The sequence below is a fragment of the Anarrhichthys ocellatus genome, unplaced genomic scaffold (genome assembly GCF_004355925.1).
Source record: "Anarrhichthys ocellatus isolate YVR2014 unplaced genomic scaffold, GSC_Weel_1.0 scaffold4, whole genome shotgun sequence".
Taxonomy (NCBI): Eukaryota; Metazoa; Chordata; class Actinopteri; order Perciformes; family Anarhichadidae; genus Anarrhichthys; species Anarrhichthys ocellatus.
The window spans coordinates 2,936,686-2,949,643 of record NW_022280034.1 but is presented as its reverse complement, the minus strand read 5'-3'; the positions used below and the strand labels follow the sequence as shown (position 1 = coordinate 2,949,643).

Here is a 12,958-nt window from a genome sequence, read left to right as displayed (position 1 = left end):
ATGTTTAGCTCCAGAGCAGCTCCTCACAGGCTAATTGGTTCACATGTTTTTTTGTTGGTTTACTTGTTTGGAGCAAATAGCGCTGTTGTAATTGCGCTTGAGACGTTGCAGGCAAACATTTCATCACAAGTCATTGCTCAGGAATGCTCTTTATTTGCCTCATAAAAGTCTCTCTGAAACAAACAAACATCACGTTTTACCGCCACTGACAACTTATCAGGAACGAAATGTTCTTACAGCTAATTATCTGCAATTGTTTTCATCACGACGGCCAAACCCAGCTTCCTGTCCTGTTGCTGTGTCCACTGTCCATCATATAGAAGTCTGCTTCATAAGCTTCATGAGGCTTTTAGGGCTTTTGAATTGTGTGCTGGCATTGTGTGAAAAGTCCAGTCGCTAAAAAGAGGCTAAAAAAGGTGTAGACACTGTAGTTATCGTTTTTTGCACATTCACCATCCAAGAGGTATCAGCAAGCACTAATGACCGCATTTGCATCTGGATTTCTGCAGAGTTTAGATTGATGTTTTGTTTCTGCTGCCTCAGACACATTCGTATCCTTTGCACGCCGATCACTTCTTCCAATCTCTGGGTTTTGTTTTGGAAACACTTGAATTCGCTCTTCAGGAGCGTTCTTTCTTTTCCTTGTGGTTGTTGTTGTCACTGGTGGCATTCAGTCAGGTTCCTGGAAGCTGCATGCATTTAATGTGTTTATGTTTTGTTTTTTCTGTTCACTTTCACACCCCCCCTTACACCCACCCCTCCTCCTCCTCCTCCTCACCTTCCCCTCTCTATCATTGTGACTGTTGTCTTGGTAATCCGTGACTTCTACGGCAACCACACCAAGCCTGCGTTCCTTCAGTTCTGATAGGTCCAACACGCTGAACCGGAGCTCGTTCACACGGGACAGCATGATGATAGAGGAGATGCTGGCCCCCAATAAGGAGATGGTACGTACTAGGTGTCTTTGTCTTACTTTGTCCCTCTTGCTGTATTTCTGTCTCTCTCCGTCAGTGATCCACAGGTTATTGACTTCATGAAAGAGACACAGTTCTGTCTCCAAATGTGCCAAAAATCAGGCTACGAAACAATCCCCTACACCTGAGATGGTGTTGACATAAAGACGACCAATCCCGTTACCTTTTACTGAAAGAGGAACTGAGACTAGTTCTGCTGTCTAAGAGGGATTATTGTCACGGCCCACTTTTTATTAAGACTGCAGCAAAAATGTCTCAATTGGTGAGAGTGGGCTGAGTAAATTAAGCTTAATATGTAAAATCTGTGGCGTGCCCCTTTAAGCTCGACCACAAACGCCTCTGAGAAATGAATATTGTGAACAACAATACGACGGAGAACTTTAAACCCCTTTGTCAGGAGGAGTCTGCTATTTTGTTTGAAGAGTGCTTGATGAGTATAAGATCTGTGAATGTAACATCTGCTAAACAACAACTGGTCTCCTCTCATGCTGCTCCAGATGCTCTGTAAGGAAAGGTCTTTCATTGTAGAGAAACACAATAAGGTAGACGTTCAAGTGCATGTGAGAATATGTCATTCAGTATTTTCATTTGTTATGTGTGGTATAATATTATTTTTCTGTTCAGTCATTTTCAGGTGTTTCCATATCTTACAGCATGTATATCTTTATCATTTTCTCTTCATTGTTATAAAGTGGACTGATCCATTTGTGTTGGTTACATTATGTGATTGCATCTATTCACTGTGTACATCTGATGTTGGCTTCTGTGTTTGTAACCATCCGTAAAACAGTTTATTTTTCACTTAAAAAAACGACAATTCAGTTTATTTTCTCCTTTTCTTTCCACAAATACACTGAATTAAATGCTGGTGTCTGAATGAAATATTTATATCTAAAGATTTGATGTTTTTATAATGACAGCTGCCGTAGTCGCCCATGTGTAGAAACGAGTTTATGACTCAGCCATAAATCCTGCAGGTTTTAGCCTCCCAGTAGTGAGGCCATCCGTCCTCAGAGGAGGCGTCATCTTGATGTGTCATAGCTCACTGCTGGCACTTCAAGACAAACATGGCAACCCCTTAGAGCAGATTTATGTGGTGGTACTTGTCTGTCCTCATTTTGGATGAATTTACATAAATTTGAGCCATCTTTTTATTGACAGATTTTAGAAGGTTTTCTTGTCAGAGATACGATTTCTACGAGACACAAATGTTCATCAACACAGGCTGCATTTTCTTCATTGTTTCTCTTTTCTTTGGTTATTTAACTGCATGGCTCCATGATAAAAGCTGTGAATGTGTCTTATTTGGTGTTTTTTTTATCAAACGCCCATACAGATATTATTTCTCTCCTTTCCTCTTGTGCACAATGACCTTGTTGTCTCCTCCTCAGCATTTGGCGGTGGCTAAGGACTTTGACAACGACTCTCTGAGGAGATACAGCTGGACTGCAGACGCACTGGATAATGTCAACCTAGTCGCCTCTCCGATACACTCTGGGTAAGCACAGACCGATGGATGAGGAAGGACACAAGACACACGTGCTTGTCTTTGTTCCCACCTGATATTTATCGCCTGTCTGTATTCCCTTCTCATTTTCTTTCCCCCCTTTGAGAAAACGGCTCCTACCTGCAGCGGTTTCTCTTCACCTTCTCTGATTGTTTGTTCTTGATTGTAAAACAAATGTGTTAGCAAAAGTTACACTTCCTTCATTTCTGTATATAGTACTGTATAATAACACGGTACCACAAAACACAGAGACTTCTTTAAGAAACTGCTGGAGAGAGATGAGACTCTAGTTTCTTTCTCTGTTTAACCAAATCTAAAATCACCTGATTCTGCAGGTTCAGGTAAATCATTGACCTCCACATGTGACTCACCGAACTGCGGAAATGAAGGAGCTGTAATTTAAAGCAAAAGTTTAACATTGTCGGAAATACGCTAATTCGCATTCTGGCGGACAGTTGGATAAGAAGACTGATACCGTGTCTGTCCGGTAAATAATATGAAGAAAAACAGGCAGGAGATGGTTAGCTTAGCTTAGCTTAGCACGAATACTGGAAAAGGGTGGAAACAGCTGGCCTTGTTCAGATCCGCCTACCGACACTTATATAAAATACCTCCGCTGACTTCCATACTTGTTGATTTGTATAAAAAGGTTATATACATAGACTTTTACAGATAAATAGTTAACTTCCTCAACAGATTTCACGATCATCAGATGGAGTTATTACTAGTTAAGCTTTTGAATTCAAGCTAAAATCATGTGGTCACACCATAGTCCGCTTGGCAGTGAACCGGCACCCCAAATCTTTGGTTCGGTTGTACCGATTGACAGCTTTGGGTTTGATTGACGGCTTTCACACCGGCCCAAACAAGCCGCATTAACTGGGCTAACGGCCCTGAGTTTGTTTTAACCAAACCAAACCGGTTAGTTGGGAAACCATCCTAACTCTCCGCCAGAAAGCGAATGAGCGCATCTCCCGAAAATGTCGAGCTATTCCTTTAAAGGGCTCCTTGGTGATCGTCTCCTCGGTGGTTTTTCCAATGACAAAGCTCTGTTGTTGACCTGTCGCTCCTGCGTTGCTTTGTCGTCCATCCTGCAGTTTTTCCTCTCCGCTCCCGCAGTACGACAGCAGGTGATTGACTGTGATTGGTCGCCCTCTTTTGTCACCACCACTACCTTGTTTTGTTGCCTTCACCCTCCCCTCTGTGTTCACCTCATAACATCTGTCTTTGCTCTCCTCACACATGAACTGTGTTGTTACAGATCTGGATTTTTGTGGAAATCTTTGCGAGTTTCTTAACTGATCTGAATGAGTTTGTGGTACAATAAACCTAAACGTGACTCTGTGCAGCTGGATCTGAATGTTTTTTTAAATTATTGCAACCACAGATAACATGTGTGTAAGTTCATGTATTTCAAAGTCTGTGAGTGAATCTTTACATTTGCTTAAGACTTAATCCTGCTTTTCAAAGGATTAGTTTATGCAAAATGACATACCATTTGTTCAAAAGCATTTATACTAACATGACATCTTGTTCACCAAATTGCATGGTTTGAATCTGTGTGTGTGTGTGTGTGTGTGTGTGTGTGTGTGTGTGTGTGATGTGATTTCCTTCTTTGATTCACACACAGGGCTACAATACCTTCTAATATGGATAAAACACAGGTTACACTGGAGGCTCCTGTGTTGGCGTCTTGGCTAATTCATCCACAGAAAATAATATCCACTAAAGAATATTCATTTTTTACAACATTGTGACATTTACTTGAGCAAGTTGGTGTTTTTCTAATAGTGAACATCACTTTTTTTCCAATGCGCAGCCATAGCCAACACAGAAAACTCTTCACATTTCTTTATCTCTCTTCTCTTTTGCTCACACTTACTTACTTCGTGTGTTTTGAGGATCAAAGCATGAGAAGGGAGTTCACCTCAACTCGCGCCTCTCTCTCCATCAATACGGCTGTTGAATTAATGTGTTTTTTACTTCTCGTTCCATTCCTTATTTTCTCCCAACATGCTTCTCTCTCTCTCTCTCTCTGCACTCTCTGCTATCACTCTTTGTCTCTTTCCTCCTCTCCTCCTTTTTTTCTCGTTTGGTCAGGTTCCTGGTCAGCTTCATGGTCGACGCCAGGGGCGGCTCCATGAGAGGAAGTCGTCACAACGGCATGCGCATCATCATCCCGCCCAGGAAGTGCACAGCGCCCACCAGGATCACCTGTCGACTGGTCAAGAGGCACAAACTGGCGTCGCCTCCCCCGATGGTGGAAGGAGAAGGCCTGGCCAGCCGACTGGTTGAGGTTGGTCCGGCGGGAGCTCAGTTCCTCGGGTAAGACTTGATGTTGTCTTCAAACGTCATCGAAATTGTTGCTGTTTGCTTAATCGCTTATGTTCCTGCACTTGAGTTGGGTGACTTGACATCTCCTTCCTTCTGCTTCTTGCCATCCACCATCTCCAGCCATTTGCGTTGATATTATGAAAGTGTGAATCGAGTGTATGAGCATGTTTAGGTGGAATACCTGCTGTTTAATTTGCCGTTGTAAGTGTAATCGTTACAGTGTGCTCGCCCTCAAGCATCGAGTCCAGCTTTGACAAAGTAAAGGCAACATCACTAACAGATGTAAAAGTGGAAATTGTGGAAAAAAGAAGTAAATATGTGCACATATTTCAGTTTTATATACATTAAAACTGTGGCAGGAAGTGTGTCAACGCCAATGGGAATTATAAATTTGGCTCAACTGAATGGAAAGGCTTTTGATTGCCTGTTTAATGTATTTAATTACAGCGTAACTAACATAACAAAATACAGCTTATATGTCTGCATCTTTGATAAAGAGGGTTCTGAATACTTCCACTGCTTATTACTTATTATAACCAGTTAGCAATTAGATTCTCCATCATTAGATGCAATCAATACGCCGTGTGTGTATTTACCAACCAGAAACGGATAGTGTGAGTGAGTAGCTGCCGATGCTGATGTCATTGATGAGTACTGGACAGAAGACACGGGAATCTTGTTACTGGTGCACCTCGGTGAAGCTGCTTTCACTGACTTTGCAAGTGTGTGTTCTGTGTATGTACCTGGGTGTGTGCGTGGGTGTTTCATTATCTTGCGGACACAGTAAACTACATCTTCCCAGAAAGCTGCCAGCCCTTAATGAAGGCGAGAGCCTGGTTAGTCCAGTGCTACAGCTGGGACCCAGAGGAACTAGATTTGTTGGGTAGGAACCAAACATAGCATCCCCCCCCCCCCTCCCCCTCCCTGCTCCTCTCCCTCCTGTACGTCCCGCCTCCCTTGAGGGAAACGACACGACCGAGGCTGATTCATGCTGATGGATATGATTATTTTACCCATCTCTGTTGATTTGTCAGGAAACAGCCATGTAGTTTTGGGAAGAAATCAATGACGTTGTGACCATTTTGAAAGGAGGACAACTAGTTTTTTCTTGTGTTAAAAGTTAGTTGGATGATGGGTCCACCACAGAAAAGAAGATTTTTAGCCTCAATAACATCCCGGGAAGAATACAGCTTTTACATTTGAGATATAACTAATTCTTCCTAAAACTACACAGTATAACTTTCCAGCCACTTTCATTTAGAGACCATGGAATTTTTTATATTTATTTCAGAAGCTTTCAGTGGGCCTCTGATGTCACTGAAAGTAAAGGTTTCGATTGGCTGTTCGGACCGGACTGCGCTTGTTGGGCATGAGCCTTTTTTCCTCCTCAAGCCGAGCATCATCCTGCTTCTCATGACCGCTGTTATTTTCACTTCATCTTTTCTACTGATCCATACTGTGAAACTTAGAAGGGTTGTTTAGTTACGCAGTAAATACACCGTGCTTCAGTGGACATGAGGCCTTTTGTGATTTGTCAACGTAGAATCTTGATCTTATTGACTGTTTGTCAAAATAACATTTCTCCTCTCCTGGTACTTTAAGTATTTCTTCATAAAAATGTAACTTTGCTATTGTGACTGTTTCAAGCACCTTTAAAAATGTATATACTCATCAGACGTCAATGTTGTTGTCATTCTCTTGGAGGTGGCCAGGCCAAATAAAACCGCCCTTATAAAATAGAGATAAATAACTAACTAAATAATAACTAAAATAATATATTTTAAAAAGTAACTATATTTTCATAGACGAATGCAGCCGGCTGATTTAACCGCTATGTGTTGTGCTCTCAAGCGCCGAGTGGAGGACAAGCACATTATTGTGAGAGTGGAGGCCGAGTTTGGGTTTTTCACGCTCGGCAGTCGCCCTCCCGGACACGTGAAGGTATTTTTAGTAATTATGTAATTTAATCCCAAAACACTTGTGTGAAATTGGTCATGACACTGGGTTTGAAAACAAAAAACAACATTGATGTATAACAACACAGCAATGGCTGATCTACTTCTACTTACAACCTGGGTTCATCTTTAACTTTATCAGAGAATAATAGTGTGGTCATGCAGGACTTGATCTCTCAGAGTAAGAAGCTGACTCAGAAAATAGTACTTTTAAGATTTTGATCAATGAATATAGTTCCTCTCCGTCTGTCCTTCTGTGCTCTCTACTCGTATGTAAAATCGGTCCTCAGACTAGAGTACGTTCATCCCCCTCTCTTGTGTTCATCACGCCTTGTTTGACAAAGGGCTGTGCAGCTTTCGCCCCTCACTCCTCATTCCGTTTCATGTGTTTCCTGTCACATCATGCCAAGCGATCACACGCACTGTGAATGTCCCATCGAACTGCAGCACGTCCACGGCTATGTCATTATGAAGCGACACTGTCATCAGCAGAACCAGAGTTCATTCATACCTGGACAGTATGTTTCTGACACCGATGTCCTTCAGCACTCCTTGTTTGTATTTGTCTTTATTTGTAGAATTAGTAAACTGAATAAATGTCACCTTAATGATATGTAATCTATGATTTGTATTTCAGATTTTAGTTTGCATTGGTTTTGCCCAAAATTACAACTATCATTGTACTCAGAAAGAAGTAAACCTCTATTTTCTTGGTTTACCCGTTACCTGCCATTTCAGTCTTAAATGTATATAATTAATGAAGCCATACTTCATGTACCTTACCAGGCCCGTGATAGTGGAGATCCCTCATTTTGGCTCGATGCGGGGCCAAGAGAGGGAGCTGATCCTGCTGCGCAGCGAGAACGGAGAAACCTGGAAGGAGCATCTGTACGACTACAAGGCCGACAACCTCAATCAGCTTCTCAGTGGGATGGATGAAGGTAAAGCACGTGTTTATTTGTATGTTTAAATTTAAATAATACAGGCCTAGAAGTGTTTTTAAAGCCCCTACATGTAGTTCATATATGGTTAAAGTATCGAATAAGTTATTCTGACAGCATAGGTTTTTGTTTGTAGAAATGTTAGACTGTCCCGGGGTAAACTGCCACAGTTCGGTGTTGCTTTCAGCCCTTCATAGCTGCATCTTGCGTTTAGGACCAATAAGGATGTATTATAATTGGTAATATTGCAAAGCAAGTTTTTTTTTATCTAGCACATTTCAGCAACAAAGTGCTTTACATAAAACATCAAACGCATTGTGACGAAATGCAAGAAACACGCAAAGAAAGTCATTAAAGAGAACAGAAAATGAAAACAAGCAAAGATAGAACTAGACAGGAATAAAGTACCAGACTACAAAATGCAGTGCAGTGTGAGAAAATAATAATTATTTGATTTAGTAGAAGACAGCAGCTAACAGAAATGTCTGAGGATTGCACTAGTTAACACAAATTATTTCATAGAAGACATTAAATAAAAGTATTATGCATGTTTTTAAAGAATGCATGTTCGGTAATTACAAGACTAGGAATTAAAGCAAGTCAAACAAGGATAATTAACATACCTGGTGTCAGTTGTACTACATACTGAGCTGTGTCTGTAGCTTTGGAAAATAAATGATTTATAATTTACGTGTGATTTATGTAAGTTATGTATTTTCCTTCTCGTAGAACTGGACAGTCCCGAGGAGCTGGAGAGGAAGAGAATCTGCCGCATCATCACCAAGGACTTCCCACAGTACTTTGCTGTCGTGTCTCGAATCAGGCAGGAGACCAATCAGATGGGACCAGAGGGCGGGACTCTGTGCAGCCGGAGCGTCCCATTGGTTGAAGCTTCCTTCCCCGAGGGTGCGTTAACCAAGAAGATCAAAGTCGGACTGCAGGTGAGTTGAGGATTGTGACCACAGTGGCAGAAGCTGATAACAATCGACACAAATGTACATGTATGTACGTAAACCTACGCACACTATAATCACTGTTCCCTGATCACCGTCTCCCAGGCCCAGCCGGTACCGGACGACACTGTGAAGAAAATCCTCGGGAACCGAGCAACCTTCAGCCCCATCGTTACCGTGGAGCCCAGAAGAAGGAAGTTCCACAAGCCCATCACCATGACAATCCCAATCCCGCCTCTCTCAGGGGAGGGGCTCAGCAACGGCTACAAAGGAGACTGTACTCCTTGTCTCCGCCTTCTCTGTAGCATTACAGGTGTGTGTGTGTGTGTGTGTGTGTGTGTGTGTGTGTGTGTGTGATGGTACCTGTACAGCTATCTTTGTGAGGATCAATTAATTATTTAAATAACTACGTAAATGCAGTTACTTAACTACGGAAGTGACATTACAAATAAGTCAACGTTGACTTCTAGTTTCACAAACAGCTGTCTCCTGGATGAAAGTCCTGTGTTTCCTGGGTTTTTGCAACTCATTGATAATCTTTACTGTTATATTTTATTTTATTTGCACTCTTTATATCGGCAGTCTTTCCTCCTTTTACTGCAACTGCTGCACAACAACTTCCCTCAGGATAAATCAAGTTTAGCTTAACACTTTTGTCAAGTGTGTCTCCTTTATAATGTCGCTCCATGTTCCCTGTACATTATTTGTAGAAAAATGAATCATATTAATATACAACTCTCTATTTGTCTACCAGGTGGTACGTCACCGGCACAGTGGGAAGACATCACTGGCACGACTCCTCTCACCTTCGTCAACGACTGCGTCTCCTTCACCACTAATGTCTCTGCCAGGTGAGACACAAGACATGCTTATTGTGTTACACCGTGGCTATTCTGATCTGTTTTCTATCTGTCTGAAATGTTCATCATTATATCGATAATCTATGCAGGTTCTGGTTAGCAGACTGCCACCAGATCCCAGAGACGGTGGGTCTAGCCATGCAGCTGTACAGGGAGCTCATCTGCGTTCCCTACATGGCCAAGTTTGTGGTGTTCGCTAAGACGAACGACCCAGTGGAGTCCAGACTGAGGTGCTTCTGTATGACGGATGACAAGGTGGACAAGACCCTGGAGCAGCAGGAGAACTTCGAGGAGGTGGCCAGGAGCAAAGACATAGAGGTACATAAATATTGGTTATTATATTTTCTTGTTCCTGGTTCAGTTTTGAAGCGTAATCCCAAATTGATTTGTAACCAAGCCCCTTTTAGGGCAGTAATGGGTTATCACATCCATCAATCCATTATCCGTAACCACTTATCCTGTTCAGGGTCGGGGGGGGGGGGGGGGGGGGAGCCGATCCCAGCTGACATTGGTTCAACCTCAACAGTTCGCCAGACTATCGCAGGGCTGTCATTTAGAGACAGACAACCATTCATGCGCACATTCACACCCACGGGCAATTTAGAGTCCTAAATTAACCTCAGCTGCATGTCTTTGGAGCGTGGGAGGAAGCCGGAGAAGCGTGGGAGGAAGCCGGAGAAGCGTGGGAGGAAGCCGGAGAAACCGAGGGAACTCACGCTGACACGGGGAGAACATGCAATGTCCACACAGAAGGACTTTGCATGTGAATCGAACCAGCGTCCCCAGTACTTACATTTTACTTTTTACTTACATAACTTGAGTGCAAATGCTTACTATCTTCCGTGTGAAAGCTATTATTATTAAGTTATATTATGCTGTTTCGTGTGAAACGTATATGTGCACAGAGTTCTTGTCCATCGATTATGTGAACTAAATTAAGTTTAATCTAACTAGCAGATCGAAAACTGGATGTAAAACAATCTTTTGTCAAAAGCCTTTCGGGTTGTTTTTCTTCTTGTTTTTTCAGGTCACTTGCACAGAAAGGGAGTCACTTATGAATATGTTTTGAATTTAAAACATGTGTTTTAATGTGCTAAGCTGTTTAATACAAGTGCTTTAAAGTAATTGCAGCAGTACATGAAGCGTAGTTCATAAATCAGTAACATTACCATAAAGGCAACAGTAAAGAGTGTAAACTCCTGCAACTGTAGAATTATCATATAAAGAAAAGAGCTGAGAAAAGAAACAGGAAGCTTAAAGATGTGTAACTATTAAGTGCTGTTGAGGATTACGAGCAGCTGTGGCGCTACGTCCAGACCTCATCGTGAGTTCTTACCTCTGTGATGTGCTCTCTCAGGTTCTGGAGGGCAGGCCCATCTATGTGGACTGCTACGGAAACTTGGCTCCTCTGACTAAAGGTGGTCAGCAGTTGATTCTCAACTTCTACGCCTTCAAGGAGAACCGTCTGCCCTTCTGCGTCAAGGTACTGCATTCACTCTTATCATCACTATTGCCTTCAACAACCTCTTTCTCAGGCTGGAATATGGAGTTGGAAGATCTATAAATCATCATGACAAAAATAACTTGTTGAAAGTTACTGGAAGCTGGCAGCCTTGTATATCCTGCCACTGACAACGACCTCAACCACAAAATCACCCAAAACCACAACAAACACATTAAAATACATTTCTATCACCCTAATATCAATCGTCGGCATGATCTCTATTTGCGCTACACATTACAATCACAGTCACAGAAAGCCTGAACAGGAGATTGAACTACACTAACACCCCTCTACTTATTACTACATGGTATTTCCCGGAACTTTAAATTCGTGCTCAGGTACCCTTTGGAGTCTATTAGCCCGAACACCCTGCAGAGGAGACCCAACAGAGGCAAGTGACTTGACCTCAAACATTACACGTTATCTTACTGCACAATCAAGCAACAGCTAACACTACCCTCCACCACGATGAGCACATTATGTGGAGAGAACACCCACTAGCCAAACTAAGTGTATGTTTGTCTCTGCAGGCCCAGCCTCCAATCAATTCTATCTGAGGCAGCTTCAGCCTCCACCAGAAACCAATCATCAATACATTTCAATAAAACATGCAACCCTTTCGAGTGTGTGTCTGATTTCTTTAAGCAGTCCTGTATACAAAGTACTACAAATACTAGTAATGGAGAGGGCCTTTTAAGACAGAATGCTGGAGAAAACAATGTTGTTGCTGTTAAATTCCTGCACTAACCCATCATTGTTTTATTCCCCTTCGCTGCCTCACTCTTACCCAGTGATCCCAGTCCACAGGGTCTAACCTAGTTCCCACTGCCACCAATGAATGACCTGAAGTCATTGATCGACCCATTAATCTCATGTTCTACATAATCAATCCTCTTGCATCCTTTGGTGAGAAGTATTCTTGCTGCTCGTGAACTAGATTAATGGTTGCAGGGCACCACGTGCGCAACATTACGTAGAAATGGGGCTTTTCTAACAGTCTATTCTACAAATGCTCAATTAGCTAAACGCTTCTGTAGATAATATGTGAGAACAAAGTCGAAGAAATAAGAAAATACTTTTGTCCAGCCCTAATGGTAAAACAGTAATACTCAAGTGTACGGTGTACTCATTGCAGTACACCAGCAGTGTACATCACCACCACCTCTATACTGGAACAAGGTACATAAAGAAGCAATGTTCTCTCTCTAGGTGAGAGATCCCAGCCAGGAGCCCTGCGGTCGTCTTACGTTCCTCAAGGAGTGTAAGACCATAAAAGGCCTTCCCCAAACCGCCGTGTGCAACCTGAACATCACACTTCCTGCAGTGAAGAAGGTACAGTGGCATCAACTCACCATTCTTTGTTTTCACCTCCATAACCATACTCATGGTTAGGATACTTTCGACCAACAAATAACACGGATAAATGAAAGACGGAGAAAGACTTTGACCAAACTGCCGCCACTGTGTCTTTTATCTGTTTTAAAGCTTCTCTCTATGTTAATCGGTTAGCTTTGCAGTGGATTCTTGTCATTGGCTGTTTCATATTGTTCCTTCCTACCATTTGATTTGGATGACATGCTTTTGGCTGAGGGCTTTTGTGCAAAAGGCTTTTTCTTGATTATCAGGCTGGCTTTTTGTGGCTTGAACTCATTTTGCTGTTTTTGCTGCTGAGTGTTGGCGCTTTACAGTTTTTTTTGGTGTGTGTTTAGTGTTTGTGTGTTTTTTTTGTTTGCTAAAGTGGCTTCTTGTCTGAGTTGGGGCTCCAATCAAATCACTCCTTTTTCACACCCTGATGTTTCTTTTCCCCCTGCTTTCCATTATGTTACTCCCCCTGTTTCTGCAATGCATCTTGGGAACCAGGAAATGGAGTCAGATGCCGAGAATGAGGTAAACCACACCCTCCCTACCATTTGCTCTCCGCTGCGCTAGA

General features: G+C 42.3%; 1 protein-coding gene across 1 annotated transcript in view; it reads left to right on the top strand.

Moving 5' to 3' along the window:
• Window positions 1-12,958, top strand: part of LOC116381164 (ankyrin-3-like) — an 87,655-nt gene that overhangs the window by 49,438 nt on the left and 25,259 nt on the right. The window contains exons 27-40 of the mRNA XM_031843053.1: window positions 845-947; window positions 1,472-1,516; window positions 2,366-2,472; window positions 3,579-3,611; window positions 4,582-4,806; window positions 5,600-5,698; window positions 7,557-7,711; window positions 8,441-8,652; window positions 8,770-8,977; window positions 9,419-9,515; window positions 9,614-9,842; window positions 10,882-11,007; window positions 12,238-12,360; window positions 12,889-12,915. Of these exons, the coding sequence (XP_031698913.1) occupies window positions 845-947; window positions 1,472-1,516; window positions 2,366-2,472; window positions 3,579-3,611; window positions 4,582-4,806; window positions 5,600-5,698; window positions 7,557-7,711; window positions 8,441-8,652; window positions 8,770-8,977; window positions 9,419-9,515; window positions 9,614-9,842; window positions 10,882-11,007; window positions 12,238-12,360; window positions 12,889-12,915 (1,789 nt within the window). The remainder of the gene's footprint in view (window positions 1-844; window positions 948-1,471; window positions 1,517-2,365; window positions 2,473-3,578; window positions 3,612-4,581; window positions 4,807-5,599; window positions 5,699-7,556; window positions 7,712-8,440; window positions 8,653-8,769; window positions 8,978-9,418; window positions 9,516-9,613; window positions 9,843-10,881; window positions 11,008-12,237; window positions 12,361-12,888; window positions 12,916-12,958) is intronic.